At 41.9% G+C, this 17,651-nt stretch overlaps 1 protein-coding gene across 4 annotated transcripts in view; it reads right to left on the reverse strand.

The window, feature by feature from the left end:
- Nucleotides 1–5,241: 5,241 nt before the first annotated feature.
- The window catches only part of FAM124B (family with sequence similarity 124 member B), a 131,559-nt gene continuing 119,149 nt past the window's right edge, over nucleotides 5,242–17,651 (reverse strand). For 3 of the 4 annotated variants that reach the window (XM_033958754.1, XM_033958759.1, XM_033958755.1), the window contains 2 exons: nucleotides 12,112–12,345; nucleotides 5,242–6,509 (listed from right to left, as the gene is read on the reverse strand). In XM_033958754.1, the coding sequence (XP_033814645.1) occupies nucleotides 6,459–6,509; nucleotides 12,112–12,345 (285 nt within the window). In that variant the 3' untranslated portion in view covers nucleotides 5,242–6,458. The remainder of the gene's footprint in view (nucleotides 6,510–12,111; nucleotides 12,346–17,651) is intronic. The other variant, XR_004540652.1, reaches the window with a different exon arrangement.

Below are 17,651 nucleotides of genomic sequence, written 5' to 3' on the forward strand. Positions count from 1 at the left end.
TTGTGGACCTCCCCTCCTTTTTCTTTCTAGAAGGGTCTGGTGGTGACCTGCTTCCTGTTCTAGCTTTCACCTCTGATCAGTGTGGCAGCCGATACTGCTCTGTACTCCTTTCTTGCCAGGTGCAGTAGCTGTGTTAGCCAAAGATCCTCTTCACCCTTGCTCAAAAGGTGCAGTGGCCAGGGAAGAACCAAAGTCAAGGAAACTCCCTCTTGGCTTGGCATATACAGCAGCACAGTTTCTCTTCAAGACCCTTTATATTACCACTGAATAGATATTGGAGATAGTCAGAACTACACCTGGATATTCAGTGCCAACATCCAGACAGTGGCAGATGCTAAATATCTTGGCATAACTTTAACACTAAGGTCGGTGCGTAAACACTAACCATGAAGCCGAGTTTCAATTTTGCCCTGTGTGTTTGTGTCCATGCATATTAGTGCTTTGGTCTAGCCATGTCTTCACTCACGAGAGCTTCCAGAGGGAAGAGGGGCAATGAGTACACTGAGGAGCAAAAAGGCATACTGATTTGTCCAAGGTTTTGCAGAGAGAAGTTTTGAATTCCTATCCAAGTCCTTTGCTTGCTCTTTAGCACAATTATTTTTACTTCTAGACCCAAATACTATCGACAGAAAAAAAGTACTTTGGAAAATAGATGGGTGAGGGGAGATAGGATTGAAGTCTACAAAATCCTGAGTGGTGTAGAACAGGAGGTACAAATGAATCGATTTTTTTTTTTACTCCATCAAAAATTACAAACACTATTAAGACAGTCAATGAAGTTTCAGGGAAATATTTTTAAAACCAAAAGGAGGAAATATTTTTTCACTCAGATAATAGTTAAGCTTTGGAACGCATTGCCAGATGATGTGGTAAGAAGGGTTAATGTAGCTGTTTAAAAAAAAAAAAAATGTTTGGTCAAGTTCCTGGAGGAAAAGGCCATAGACAAACATGGGGGAAGCCACTGCTTACCCTGGATTGGTAGCACAAAAAATAAAGTCACCACATACAGTAATATGCTTAGTAAAGTTAATTTTTACTTAGAACTCTGCTCAGAGACATGAAGGCTGATTACTCGGCCTCACCTACCAATCATTGCAGTGTTCAAAAAGAAAGTTTTTTATCTTCAATACTTTTTTTAAATGCGCTAGCTTAACTGCTATGCTAGAAATGATAATGTTTTCATATCTTATGAACTGTACCAAAAGTACTTATCTTTAAACAGTGACTGGTTCCGACGTGCACGTTTCGTTTGCTGCGTCAGGGAACCGACAATAACAGCTGAGTTTTAAAGCTGGTAGTGAAGTCACATTAAATTACAGAACTAGATATCTCAAAAAGGTATATCTTCTTGGTTGTTTGAAACAACCAAGAAGATATACCTTTTTGAGATATCTAGTTCTGTAATTTAATGTGACTTCACTACCAGCTTTAAAACTCAGCTGTTATTGTCGGTTCCCTGACGCAGCAAACGAAACGTGCACGTCGGAACCAGTCACTGTTTAAAGATAAGTACTTTTGGTACAGTTCATAAGATATGAAAACATTATCATTTCTAGCATAGCAGTTAAGCTAGCGCATTTAAAAAAAGTATTGAAGATAAAAAACTTTCTTTTTGAACACTGCAATGATTGGTAGGTGAGGCCGAGTAATCAGCCTTCATGTCTCTGAGCAGAGTTCTAAGTAAAAATTAACTTTACTAAGCATATTACTGTATGTGGTGACTTTATTTTTTGTGCTATCGATTTCTTGAGTCACTCAAGTAACCCTCATTGTGCAAGAGTTACCCCTGCACATTTTTGTTTTGACTTACCCTGGATTGGTAGCATGGAATGTTGCTACTATTTGGGTTTTTTGCCAGGTACTTGTGATCTGTATTGGCCACTGTGAAGATGGACTATTGGCCTGACCCAGTAAGGCTATTCTTATGTTCCTATTTACCTGCATATAGTATATATGTAAACTGATTTGATTGTACCCACAGAATGACAGTATATCAAATCCATGATCCTTTATACTTTGCTAAACCAAAAACTCATATTCAATGTACAACAGTACAACCATACATCTCTCATGTGCTGGCCCACTACTTGTTTATTAGGGATGGGCTGTCAGTTACAATGACATATTCCATGCCACTGCATGTTGTTAAACAACATTGAGCAGAAAAAAAAAAAAAATCACAACGTATTGCATTTTTGTTCACTGATAATAATGTGCCCTCATTGCAAATAGATCAAAAACAAAAACAAACTCCAAAAAACCTGCCAAAGAAACTTAATAAGATACCAGAAAAAGAGAGGCAGTAAAGATCAATCGGTCCTCAAAGAGACTGCTCACTGATCAAACACTTGTGAACACACAAATGGTGAGACTCCGAAGAGTAGTTAATATAATATAATTTAATTTAGTGAAGGAGTGCCCTCAGTGTGATAAAGCAGCGAAGGGAGCAATACTCCTACGCTCACATCACGAGACAAGGACAACCAGTCCCTGCCCCCACACCATCAAGGGGTACTTCCAAGGTGTGTGACATAAATCAATAAGTGCAAAAAATAAAGCACAAAGCAACAAACACAAGTGAGGTCAATCAACAGTCTCTTAGAGAACCTCCCCCAGAAAACTCCCACAAGAATCAAAAACGCCGACTTAGCTGGAGATAGGTGGTGAAACGGTCTCCCAAAAGCAAGAAGATCCGCAGGAAAACAAGGTCAACCAGGCATGGTTTCTGGAACAAAAACTCCCTTCCTCAGGAACCAGAATAACTAAACTCTGAAGACCATCGAGTCGGCTGGGGGAGGGCGGAGAGTGTGTGTTCACAAGTGTTTGATCAGTGAGCAGTCTCTTTGAGGACCGATTGATCTTTACTGCCTCTCTTTTTCTGGTATCTCATTGCAAATAGAGCATGCATGCTTGAACCATTGGAGTATGCAACTTTGCTTCTGAAATTAAAAAAATAAAATAAAATGAAGTGTAACCAAAAGCAAAACAGAATACACAATGTTACACTCAGCATGGGGAATGAAATGAATATTTTGGGGCTGCTCATACCTATTGAGCATCCCAAGCAGGCAAATGGAATAAATGTTTAACTAACTTTTTTTTTTTTTTTTAAATCTCAAACGCTCTTTCCTACCAAACTTTTAGGAAGTCAATCAAAACTTATATCTTTGACAAATTTCTCTGACTCCATTTCTGTCATGATGTACTTCTAAAACGCTTCCAGGAAAAATGTTATTAATCTTACCATGTTAATGTAATTTTGAAAGTTTTTTGTAATATCGCTGTCTGTATACAGTCTCTTCCTCTGTAAACCGCACTGAACTGTTTGTGGTATTGCGGTATATAAAAATAAAGTTATTATTATTATTGCTTATAAGGTTGCTTTTGTAGAATGACACATGCTACAGAATCTGAAAGTTTAAATGCCTTGGTTTAATTGAAATCATTATCACATTCCCGCAGACTTGCACAAAGGCAAGGTTTGGAAGAATGGCATACATGTTGGACTTTGAAGGACAACAGCAGTGATGGACTGTGAGTTTATCCGCACCATTCCTTTGCTGCAGAACCAGAAGGAAAAGTGTTGGCAGAACAGTTTGCATTGCATTTAAGTAATCGCTGGACTGCGTCTGCGGTTTTTGTTTTTAATAATCGTTTTTGAAGGTTGGCGTGACTCTTCGATGGGAGCTTCAGTGCATACTGTCGTACAGATCTGAAATAGAATGTAATGGGAAATCAGTGTAGAGGGCAAATAAAAATGAATGCTAGATATTTATTTGTTCAATCAAATAGTTAAGAGAAGTGAGTGCTTCAAAATACAATGGCCTAAAAGTTTTCAATGGCAAATACAGTGGCACCTCGGAATCCAAATGCCCCAGAACTCGAGCAACTTGGAAACCAAACTTTTTTAAATTAAATTTTGCCCCAGAATCTGAACGCTGCTTTGGAATCCGAACGTACGGGAACTGCAAGCCTTGCTCAGCCCAAAGCTTCCCCTCTGACGCAGTTTCCTGTTTCCTCCTGGGTGGTTTGCGTCAGAGGGAAGCTTTGGGCTGAGTAACGCTTGCAGTTGCCGTTGCCGATCTTGCTGTTTATGCTGGTGGGGGCTCGATTTTGCTGCCTATGCAGGTGGGGAGCCCGATCTTGCTGCCTATGCAGGTGGGGGGCCCGATCTTGCTACCTATGCCGGTGAAGGGCCCGATCTTGCTGTCTCTGCCAGGGGGACCCGATCTTGCTTTGAAAATCTGAGTTTGTGGGTCCAAGGAATGGATTAATCCAGTTTCTATTATTTTCAATGGGGATAACTGTCTTGGAACTCGAACTAGGTTCTGAAATGGATTAAGTTTGGATTCCAAGGTACCACTGTAGTTCTATACTGCCCTTTTTTCAAATCATTATTTACAACCAACAGCACCAAAAGGTTGTGGGAATGTGTGGTGCAGTGGTTAGAGCTACAGCCTTGGCACCCTGAAGTTGTGGGTTCAAATCCCACACTGCTCCTTGTGACCCTGGGCAAGTCACTTAATCCCCATTGCCCCAGGTACATTAGATAGAATGGAAGCCCACCAGGACAGTTTGGGAAAAATGCTGAGTACCTGAATAATTTGTAATCCACATAGAATTGTAGGATATGCAGAATATAAATTATTTTAAAAAAAAAGACAGTATAGTTTTATTTATTTGCTTGCAAGGATTAATAATTCTAAACAAGATATTTGTTTTCTGAATGAGCCTCAATTCATGCTTACTAAGACACTGTTTACTAGACAAGATGAAACATAGAAAAGCTTTGCTTGTTTTCAGTCTAGGAAATGAGAGAGGTTTTTGGATCTGGCTTTACTTATTCCTCTATTGTCTCTTACTCCATTAGAACAGAATGCTTGGTTTGACTCTCATGCAAGGTATCCAACGCTATCAATTCAAACCTTCAGACTGCTGTTCTCATTCTTTAACTTGGACATACAGTAGCAATTCTATATACTGTAGAGTTCCTATATATACTATAGTGTCTAGAGGCGGCCCAATTAGTCTATTCTATTAAAAAAAAGGGCACCAATGAATCTTGGATTCTAGAGATGCACACATAAAATAGTTATAAGTGTGTGCTCCGTCCATGCTCCACCCAGACCCACCCATGCAAATTGTGTGTGCTCCGCCCATGCTCCACCCAGACCCACCTACTGCAAATTGTGCCCTATCAAATATGAGGATTGACAATTAAGTTCATGAACTTGCCTCCGTGCGCTTACGTTGACAGCACTCTACAAACAACTCTGTAAGGTTTCATAACCTTGATATATCAGGATCTCACAGCTGTTTTCCTGTCGACGTGTGCCAGTATCTTGCTGAGTGGCGTTCACTATTGTAGCGTATTTTTGCACACCACTGCGAGAATGTTGGAGCTTGAATTAGAGCAATGAACAAACATAAAATTTCTTGTTAAACTTGGCAAGAGTGGAAGTGAAATCAGGGACATGTTAGTCCAAGTTTATGGGGATAATGCCATGAAGAAAACAGCAGTGCACAAGTGGATTAAACGTTTTTCTGAGGGGAGAGAAAGCGCTACTGATGAAGAAAGGTCAGGGTGGCCAGTAATGAGCGGAACTGATGAAACCATTGCAAAAATTCATCAAATTGTGTGTCAAAATCATCGGCTGACTATGAGAAGCATAGCAGACCAAGTGAACATCGATAAAAACAGGAAAATTTTCCCATGAGAAAGGTGTGTGCAAAAATGGTCTCAAAGGAGCTCACCAATGAACAAAAAAGCAAAGGAGAGCTGAAGTTTGCCAAGACCTTTTGAAGAGGCAAGACAATGTTTTGGGGCGTGTTGATGAAACATGGATGTACAAATACAACTCTGAAACAAAGTGTCAAAGTGTACAATGGAAGTCAGCCAACCAAAAAAGTTTCGACAGTCCAAATCAAGAGTCAAAATGATGTTGCTAACCTTTTTTTTGTATCAGAGGGATTGTTCATTATGAATTTGTACCAACTGGACAAAAGTTAACCAAGTTTACTATCTGGAAGTGCTGAAAAGAATACGTGAAAAAGTTAGACAAAAACGACCTGAATCTTTCGTCAACAACTCATGGTTCTTGCATCATGACAATGCACCAGCTCACACGGCACTGTCTGAGGTGGTTTTTACCCAAAAGATATATCAGGAATAATACTTCCTTTAACCCAGGTGTATTGAGTTACAAACAGAGTCAATTTAAATACACCGGGAAATCAAACACTTATACATCTATAAAGGTTACTAATTAGTGCTCAGAGAACCATTTTTAATAAGAGACCGTTGGGTGAGCAAAATTTGCCCACTACTAAAACGGCTCTTTTCTCAATCACTGCAATAAATGTGCCTTTAAGATGTTCAAAAACAGGTCTTCTTCTCATATGCAAAAACTTGCTTTATAACTTCAAATAAATGATAAACAGACTTAACTTTAGGTGCTTCAGAGAACCCTCTCCATAACAGGCATTTTTTGCTCCTGCACACACCGTATCTAGAACATAAAGTAAATAAATACCAATAAAATGCATAACGATTTACAACAATACTACTCAAGACAAAACTCATGGCACACTCTGACAACAGACCTGTTCCTGTTACACTTCCTCTACTATCAAGTTGCCGACACCCTAAACTCCTCCCCTTTTATACGTCAGTGAATAGTCAGTGATGTACACCTTCTAGAGACCTCCCATACATTCTCGGATGGCTATAAAAGGCCTTCAGCCCCTCCCACTGCATCCCAAGATACATTGGGAGGGTGTATCCCCGTCAATTGCAGCACATGACCCTATAGGCAGGAGGAAGTAAGCTTTCCTCCTACTGTTTGCTCTTCCGAAGGTTTTTTTGGGGGGGAGTTCTGGGGATGTGGGGGAGGGGCAGGAATGTTGGGGGGATATGGGGTGACAGAGATATCAGGGGATGTCGTGGAAGGTATGGGATATCAGGGGGATGTAGGAGATATCACGGGGATGTCGGGATGTCAGGGGGAGGGGTATAGGGCTCTGTGATCCTGCCAGGATGAATCCCCATCAGCTGAGCTGCCAGGAAACTCCTAAACTGACTCAGCTGATGGGGATTCCTTCTGCCGCGATCAGACATGGTAGTTTGTGGGTATGTCTACAAAACTTGCTTTTGTACATTTTTTGTGTAGATGTTTTTATTCTTGAAAATGGGCAAAAAGGTAGACGTCCTTAAAGACTATACTTATACCTTGCTCATTTTCAAAAATAAAAGATAGACGTTTGGCAGCTTTGAAAATGGACATTTTTCCTGCTGGATTTGTGGACTTAGACACATTTTTGACTATGCCCCTCCATGGGCTCCTTAAGAGCTTACTGATCTGCTCAAGCATGTGGAGGTTGCGACCCAGTTCCTGAGACGGTATGAACACGATCTGAGTATTCTGGAAAGAATTGTCACCAGCGACGAGACATGGGTGCATCACTGCGACCCAGCATGCAAAAGACAAAGCATGATGAAGTAAGGAAGTGGTGCTCACCTGGCTTTGGAAGCAGCCAAAAAACTTATTCTCTGCAGGAATGCAGAAGCTAGTTGAATGATACCAAGAAATCCACATGCCAGCCCCTATGGTTGAACTCCAAGATTCAAATTGGCAGTTATAAAATCATCTGAAAGCACTGGACGCAGGCAGGTATACGCACGTTGGATGATGTGATATCGAATGGAAAGATGCTTGAGTTTTCACGGCTGCAACAATCATTTGGTATTTCAAAGTCTCAAACATTTAAATGGTTGCAGTTGAAGCAGGCTATTCATAAGGGGTTCCCTGAATGGCAGTATAGTTTGCCATTCCTGTGCTTCCAGATAGACTTCCTAAGTCATCAGGCTGCCCAGTAGTATAAATTAATATCTGATTTTTTGAATAAAAAATCAAAAACTTGTTTTAGAGACATTTGGAGTATTGAGACAAAGCAGCAAATTTCTGCATCTCAATGGCCACGAATTTGGAATTGGAGGATGAGATGTACAGCATCAGCATCTATGAGACAGACTTGTTTTTTCTTATTGCATAGATATTTTTGAACTCTGGTTAGGTTGCATCGGTTGGATAGTTTGAAATCTAACAGATGCTGGCATTATCATCTTGACATAGGGATGTTAGATCATTTGCTTTATTATTGTCTTTTGATACTCAACTTCTGGAAAACCATTTGGGGGACAAATTATTTTGATATTGGAAGTCCCACTATCAATATCATATGATATAATATTATTTGAAACGACATTGTTCACTAAGAAACCTATAAATGCAAATAAGAACAAATTGCTTCTTATCATGACAGGAGTGGCCATGCAGATGATAATGAAAAATTGTGATAACTTGAATTATAGTTTATGGTGGGAGTCCGTTTGTCAAATTTATAAGTTTGAAAACATTTTTTTCTTTACAGGGGGGTCATCATAGTAAATTTAAGGAAATATGGGACCCATTAACATAATATTGCAAGTTATGATATTGTAATAATAATTCCCTTTGGTTTATGAAAGATTGGTATACATATCCAGGAGGGGAGGGGGGGTGGGGGAGAGGGAGGGCGGGAGGTGGGATTTAATAACTGTATAGTATTTGATTGAATCAAAGTGCAGTTTGATATATTACTTGTTTGTTTAGCTGTTTGCACTATGAGCTCCTTTTATCAAGGTGCGCTACGGGGGTTAGCGCGTCGGACATTTCATCACATGCTAACACCCGTGGCAAGCCAAAATACTAACGCCTCGTCAATGGAGATGTTAGCGGCTAGCGCAGCAGGCAGTTTAACGCACAGTATTCCGCGTGTTAAACCTCCTACCGCACCTTGAAAAAAGGAGCCCTATGTATTTGATTTTAAAATGAATAAAGAATTTATTTTAAAAAAGATACCAAAAAATATGTCGTCTTGCACAGGGGCTATGTGGAAAAGTGATATATTCAATTGCTCACAGTTAGTATGCCTTTTGCCTTTTTGATTTACCCTCATATATCCTTGTTTACTTCAGAACATACCAAGTCAAGGAAATTGTAATATGGTGCAATGATATGTAGAATTGATGGCAATCGTAGTTCATTGTTCAGACTGTGGAGATCATTAATTTTGCCTTGCAGTCTGACCAATGTACCCAGATGCCAAATATAAGGACTGTTGCAGAACGGGACTTAGGGGTGATCATCAGTGAAGACATGAAGACTGCCAATCAAGTGGAGCGGGCTTCATCTAAGGCTAGGCAGATCATAGGATGTATACGTAGGAGTTTCGTCAGCCGTAAGCCTGAAGTCATTATGCCGTTGTATAGATCCATGGTGAGGCCCCATCTGGAATATTGCATGCAATTCTGGAGGCCTCATTACCGCAAGGATGTACTGAGGCTTGAGTCAGTCCAGCGAATGGCCACCCGGATGGTCTCGGGACTCAAGGATCTCCCGTACGAGGAACGGCTGGATAAATTGCGGCTATACTCACTCGAGGAACGCAGAGAGAGGGGAAATATGATTGAGACGTTCAAGTAACTTACGGGCCGTATCGAGGTAGAAGAGGATATCTTCTTTTTCAAAGGTCCGACGGCGACAAGAGGACATCCATGGAAAATCAGGGGGGGGGGGAATTGCACGGTGACACCAGGAAATACTTTTTCACCGAAAGAGTGGTTGATCGCTGGAATAGACTTCCACTTCAGGTGATCGAGGCAAGCAGCATGCCTGATTTTAAGAAGAAATGGGATCGTCACGTGGGATCTCTGCACAGAGTTACATAGGGGAGGGTCATTGGGGTGGGCAGAATGGATGGGCCGCGGCCCTTATCTGCCGTCTTTTTCTATGTTTCTATATGGATATTATGGCACAGTATTTTTCAGAGAAAATGACTACGATTCGCTCTTCCTTTTTTCAGCCCTCATCTGATGCTTCTGATACTTGTTTCTGTTTGGTTAAAGTTGACATTATCCCAGTGGATAGGCTCTGGGGCAGTTTCTCACATGTCTCTGAGTCTACTATTATTCCACTCTTAAATAAGTTTAGCCTATCTTCCTGTTCTCGTGATCCTTTTCCTTCATTTGTTTTCACGAATTCTCCTTCCAAAGCTGTGAGCTGGGCTACATCTTTCGCCAATTATTTTCTGGATCAGGGATTTTTTTTCATTAACTAGGGTCTGATTGTACTATCACTTTTATTAAAATCTCCACCTTTGGACCCACTCTTCCATCTAGCTATCATCTGATTGCAAATATTCTTATTTTGACCAAACATTGGGAGTCTGTAGTTTCTAAACAACTTTCGGGCTACACAGAGAAATTCTCTGTTTTACAACCTTTTTAACATGGCTTCTGTCCTAGACATAGTACACAGACTTTGCTCTTGTCATTAATTTCCAAAGTACATGGTCTGATTAGTAAAGGAAAACTGGCTATTTGCCTGCAGTTCAACATATCTGGATCACAACATTCTATTAGCACTTCTATCTTACATTGGTTTGGGAGGTAAAGTATTGATTTCAGATTTTCTGACACTTAGAAAATGCATGGTAATATCTCTTCTTTCTGGTCCCCTGATTGTGGTGTCCTGCAGGGATCTCCCTTGTCATTGCTGCTCTTTAAAATCTAAATGAGCTCTTTGAAGTCATTATGCTTGGACACTGGTGAATTTCTTTTTTCTTATGCCGATGATATTTTCATTCTTCATGAAGTTCTCCCAAAACAGAAAATAAAATTATTTTTGCTACCTTTTGTTGTCTGGTCATTATTCAAATCACGATCTCAGATCCTGTTCACGGGGACCACACTGCTGTATGTTCATGCCCATCGCCAAGGACTTCATGAGCTTGGACACGGAACTTTGGAATTTTCTGTGCAGCCTCATGCACGAGTTCTCGCCGGTCTACAGCGCCGGGAGGACCAGGCAAACCCGAGCGGCGATGGCAGCCGGGAGGACCAGGCGAACCTGGGAGGACCAGGCAAATCCAAGCAGCGACGGTAGCCGGGAAGACCAGCCAAAACCCATGTGGCAATGGAAGGCGTTTGTGAAGAGCAGCAGCAGCGGTGATGACACTGGCAGCAGTAGATAGCATAACCATACCAGCCCCGGCTCCCGCAGTCGCTGCCCCGTTCCTGCACCTGGGCAAGACCCTGGAGGAAATCTAGAGAGCATCCACCCCCACCCTCACCAGCTTCCCCATCATTCATGTGAAGGACGACTCGTCGGAGCAGTACGTGAGTCGATTGGGTAGAAAAAATGTGTACCGGGAGCCGATTGGGTAAAAAAAATATCTACTAGCGGGCCAGCTTAAGTACAAATTTGTTATTGTCTTGCGGGCCAAATATTATTACACCACGGCCAGAGTTTGACACACCTGCCCTTACAGATCCCATGTGCCTGTCCCATGTTTTCTTAAATTCAGACATTTCTACTGGGAAACTATTCCACGCATTTACCACCCTTTCTGTCAAAAAGTATTTCGTTAGATTACTCCTGAGCCTATCACCTCTTAACTTTGTCCCATGTCCTCTCATTCTCGAGTTTCTTTTCAATTGAAAGAGACTCGCCTCATGCATATTTATACCACATAGATATTTAAACTAAACCCTTAATTTCCTCTAGATCCCAATTCAAGTTTCAAGTTTTATTTAAAATTTGATACAAACGCTTATCAAAAATTTCTACACGGTATACAATATTAAAAGGGGAACATAGAAACATACATATCAAAATCACACGTAGATAGACCAGACTTGACTAACCCATAAACTTGAGGTAAAACAGGGGAGAACTACAAAATGTATAGGACAGGAAACAATTATGGTCTGAACAAAGGGAAGGGCTAAGGAGAAGATGGAAGAATTAAGATAAAAGGATTTTGATGTTAGGTAAGAGAATGCCTGAGGTGGTGTTAGATAGTGAGTGATGGGTGATGAATAAGGCTCTTCCTTCCTACCCCCTTCTTCCAAACTCAGTGGCATCCTCAAACTCAGTTGATGGTGGAATGAAGCACCTAACCTAAGAAATGAACTGAGGTAGTCTATGTGGCAGTGTCCAATACTTTCATGTAGCCACTGGGCTAATTCTTATTTATTTCATTCTCTCAGAAACATATAGATAGATCTACCTTATATGGCTCACTCCATGCTCCTGGTCCAGCTTTATTCACAGCACGCACCCTGAACAAATATTCTGAATTTGTGTTGAGGTCTGTCGCCTTAAAGAAATCTTGCCTGATGCCCGAGAAGAGTCCCGACTGTCCTCGAGGTATAGAGGTATTTTTATCACAGGAAACAATCTCTTGCATCTGCACTTCATAAAATTTCACCACCATCTCTTGGACAATGAGTGCCCAAAAAATCTGAAAAGACAATACAGATATTTAATGGCAACACAAGGAAAGACATTTGTTTTCTCTAAATATGGAAGGATACGATCTTATTTTCATCTCTTAATATTATACATCATAATATTTCAAGCCACATTAGCATTTCAGAAGGAAGATCTAAGGCAATCTTGCCGTATCCAGTGGCTGCTGTTGATTAGACCTTGAGTTAAGCTCAAACTATAGTACTTTGGCTTTAGTTTAATAGTTCATTTGCTTTCTATACTGCCTATTCTTAGGCACAACAAAGTGGTTTACTATTCAATATATGAATATATTAAAAAGAAAAACCAATTGCAGTAGACATGTAAGGAAAGATCCAAATGAATTATAACAGATCAGACTCAAATTAAGGTGTCTTTTTACTAAGTTGCAGTATGCTTTAGTGGATGCTTACTACAGTTAAAATGGCTTACTGTGGGATGTGCTCAGATGTCCTGTGATAAATTCAGGGATTAATTTATAGGTTAAAAAGGAAGTGGAACTGTGAAGCTGGGCGAGGGCACAGGTGGGCCTAGGGTTACCAGAGGTCCGGATTTCCTAAGACATGTCCTCCTTTTGAAAAACTTCCCGACAAAATCACGTCGAGAAGAGGCATCCACGCATGTGCGGATGCAATGCGGTGACATCACTTGTCGCATCTGCGCATGCACAGATGTCGTCTGGGGGCAGGGCTGGGGGTGGAAGTGGATGGTCCGGAGGCATTGCCATGAGTCTGGATTTTCCTGTAGGAACCCTAGGTGGGCCAGGGGTGGCAATAACAGGAAAAGAGGGACTAAATTAAGGAGTAAAGTGGCTGTTCTCTGCTCTGCTCCAGGCCCACTCTACCCACTCCTGCTACATGCAGGTTTCCGGAAAGAGAAGTACTGGAGCAAACATCTCTGCTGCTCTGGAGTCTGTAAAGAAGTGGTGGAGCTGCGTTCCAGACTGTTCCCCCAGAAATTAAGCTCTGATTAAGTTTAGATTTGCACACGCAAACTGCATGCTATTTTTTTTTCCACAGAGAGGGCATGCTTGAGGTAGAGAGAATGGGTGCTTCTGTGCTGATTAGGTATCATAGCCAAATTACCATGTGCTAAATCAGTGGTTCTTAAACCTGTTTCCTGGGGGACCCCCCAGCCAGTCAAGTTTTCAATATATTCCTAATGAATATGCATATAATAGAGGTAACAGTCATGCAAATCTGCCTCATGCATATTCATTAGGAATACCTTCAAAACCCAACTGGCTGGGTGTCCCCATGGATAGGTTTAAGAACCACTGTGCTAAATGATTAGTATGTAAGCCCTCGGGCCATGATTCTGTAAACTGTGTCTAACTCCTAGGCACCGTTTTGTGTGATTGTCAATCAACCACTAGACGCCATTTATAGAATTCACCTAGTGGCACCTCAATATTCTTAGGCACTGCTAGGCATTAAAATCCTTACGCATGCTCCATTTAGGCCAGAGATATCTTGGCCTAAATGAGTGCACCTAAGGTAAGTGCCTACCGGCACCTAACTCAATCCACATCCAAACCTCACCCTGAATCTTCCCCTAACCACACTTACTTGCCGTATAGGTGCTGGTAGGTGCCTTGATGTAGACACCTACCTCGAAATGGTGTACCTGCAAGGTAGAATGCCACAATTAAAATATGTGCTGGGATTTGAGCCCATGACCTCTGGAAGATACGCACAGGGCTTTTACCCATTGAGCCACAGCTGCTTCCTTTCAGTTATGGGAGTTCCTACCATGACAGCTTAGTGATCCTAGCCATGTGAAGGTGAAAAAACCTAAGATCATAGCTTAGCAGATCCCTAAGCTATCATATCAGATGTGAGGAAGAAAAACATTAGTGAAAGCTGCTGTGGCTCAATGGGTAAAAACCCTATTCCCATCTTCCAGGGGTTTAAATCCCAGCACATATTTTAATTGTGACATTCTACCTCACAATGAGGTCAGCATTGTGCAGCTGCACACCTCTATTTGCAATGAAGTAGAAGCCATGCTAAGGTTTGTATCTGGGTTTTTTTCTGTTTTTAAGTTTTTGCAAATGAAGTTGTGTATGCAATCTATATTTTTTTCATGTGCTTTCAAGAATGAGTTGATTGGAGCATTGTTTAGTCAAAAAAAAGGGTAGCTTTTTAGCAAGAAACGTAAAGCTGAGTTTTTCATGTGTTATGCTTCAGTTAAAGGATCTTTTCCTCTAATTAGCAAATAGCATTGCTGTTTGTCCACAAAAATAGAATGGTTTGCATGCAATATATATGTTTTGATGTGCCTGTTTATGTGGTGCCTTATTAAATGTATTTTGAGCTTAATAAAGCAAAAATAAAAACCCAGAAAGCTATTTAGCAGATTATATTAAGGACATCCAAACTGTGCCTAAGTTCTGTCCATAGAACTCAGGTCTATCTGAAGCCCAAACTATGCTCAAAAGTAGACCTGTTTTCCATTCGTCTACAATGTAGGCATGAGATGGACACCCTAGGTCACTCAGTGTTATGCAAATGAATTGAAGGATGCCCAAATTGAAGCCTCGCCCAGAACACACCCACGCCTATTCCTTTAGGCATGAGTTTTCCCAATGGGCGTCCATGAAATTGGGGAGCCCAAGCCCTCTTGCCCCGCGGTACCCCCGACCTCCTCAACACTATCGGGGCAGGAGGGAGCCCAAGCCCTCCTGCCCCGCGATCCCCAAACCCCCCTGGGCCGAATCCGTTGGGGCCAGGAGGGAGCCCAAGCCCTCCTGGCCCGGCGATCTCCCCCCTCCCCCCTACCACACAATCCGGACAGGAGGGAGCCCAAGCCCTCCTGGCCCGTGATCCCCTCTAACCCCCATCCCCCCTATAATACAGGCAGGAGGGATCCCAGGCCCTCCTGCCCTCGACGCAACCCCCCAATGATCGCCACCCTGAACCCCCGATTGGCCCCCACCTGCTGACCCATGACCCCCTGCCGACCCCCACCCCCCTTCCCCGTACCTCAAAAAATGTTGGCCAGCCAGCGCAGGAATGGGGCCGGATTGGCCCAGCGGCTCAAACCCCGCCCACAGGTGGGGCCTGAGGTGCCTGGGCCAACCAGTATAGGCACAGGAGCCTTAGGCCCCTCCTGTGGGCCTGGCCTTAGGCACATGGACCCAACCCGGCCCATGTGCTTAAGGCCCCACCCACAGGAGGAGCCTAAGGCTCCCAGGCCTATTCTGGTTGGGCCTGTGGGTGGGATTTGAGCCACTTGGGCTAATCCAGCCCCATTCCTGTGCTGGCTGGCCTGCCGGATGGGCGGGCTTGGAACCCGTCCGTCCGGACATTTTTTGAGGTACAGGGAAGGGGGGGGGTCAAGGGGTCAGCATGGGGGTCGTGGATCGGCGGGGGGGCCGATTGGAGGTTAGGGGGCGGTTGGGGGGGGTTGTGTCGAGGGCAGGAGGGCCATGCGATCCCTCCTGCCCGTATTATAGTGGGGGGTGGGGGTTAGAGGGGGGTCGCGGGCCAGGAGGGCTTGGGCTCCCTCCTGGCCGGATCGTGTGGTGGGGGAGGGGGGGAGATCACTGGGCAGGAAGGCTTGGGCTCCCTCCTGGCCGGATCATGTGGTGGGGTGAGGGGGGAGATCACCAGGCCAGGAGGGATTAGGCTCCCTCCTGGCCCCAATGGATTCAGACCGGGGGGCTTGGGGATCTTCAGTGATATTTTTCCCTTGGAAAAAGGACTTAAAAGAACAATTTTCATCTCAGATATTATTAAATAATATCCCCCTTCAACATGTAGATAAAACAAAAATATTGGGAGTAACCTTGGACCAAGAACTAAATTATCATAATCAAATTAGTACAGTTGTCAAAAACTGTTTCAATAAACTGCGACTTATTAGATCAATTGCAAAAGTTCTCAAACCAGAAGCACTTAATATTCTCATCCACTCTCTGATTATTTCTAGGCTAGACTATTGTAACTCTTTATACTGTGGAATAACTCATAAAGAAATAAGAAGATTACAAATAATACAAAATACAGCCATTAAAATTATAACAAACTCAAAGAAATATGACCATGTTACTCCGCTTTTACAAGATGCACACTGGTTACCAATTATACATAGAATTACATTTAAAATTGCATTACTAACATTTAAAATCCAACAAGTACACGTGCCATTATTTCTAGATAGACTAATAATCCCTTATTCTTCGTTAAGGACGCTAAGATCAACACAACAAAATTTACTAACTATCCCTTCATTAAAAATAATTGGGACAAGAAGAACAACTATATTTTCAGTACAAGCACCTCAACTGTGGAATAATCTACCTATCTATTTACGTAACGAAACATCACTAGACAAATTTAAACATGGTTTGAAAACCATTCTTTATAGAGATGCATTCAATACATAAATAGATAATGATAATAAACACAATATTTATCCTTTAGGAATCAAACATGCAAAACTTTTTTTTTGTTATTTGTTTTTTTTTCTTTTCTCTCTTTCTCTCTTTCTTTCCTTCATCATTTTTCTCACCTACCCTACCCTTATGTATAAACCTTAATTGTTAAAAAAAAAAATTTATTTTTTTTTTAAATTGTAATTCCATTTTTTCTTTACCCACTTGTTTGTTTGTATTAATAATACATAATGATTAGTTTGTATAATTTTGTCTTATTTGTATTTGTATTTGTCACCCCAGTTTTTTTTTTATTGTACATTTCAATTATGTAATACGCATTGAAATATTTGATATTGCATAAAATCAAAATTTAATAAAACTTGGAAACTTGCCCTGATTGTTGGGGGGTGTGACAAACCCATAGCCAGCTTTGTCCCTGTAATGGATAAAAGCAAAGCACGGTCCCTGGTCAGGAGAGCTGACCAGGTTAAAAGTAAGGATAGGGAATTGGCTGACTACCCCTCAGACAGTGAGGTAGAGCAGGAAAGGTATGAGCCTAAGAATATCCAACAGAGAGTGCCATATCAGAATAAGTTCATCAGAAAGCCTGATAGGACTTTTACTGAGAAATGGAGACCTAGTCATAGAAGAAGATGATGAAACATAGAAACATAGAAGATGACGGCAGAAAAGGGCTACAGCCCATCAAATCTGCCCACTCTGCTTACCCACCCCCGTCTATGCCATAATGACCCAATTTCCTTATCTTGACCCTCGTAGGGATCCCACATGGGTATCCCATTTATTCTTAAAGTCTGGCACGCTGTCTGCCTCGATCACCTGCACTGGAAGCTTGTTCCAATGATCAACCACTCTCTCTGTGAAGAAATACTTTCTGGTGTCGCCATGAAATTTTC

This window comes from Geotrypetes seraphini, chromosome 9 (assembly GCF_902459505.1).
Source record: "Geotrypetes seraphini chromosome 9, aGeoSer1.1, whole genome shotgun sequence".
Classification (NCBI taxonomy): domain Eukaryota; kingdom Metazoa; phylum Chordata; class Amphibia; order Gymnophiona; family Dermophiidae; genus Geotrypetes; species Geotrypetes seraphini.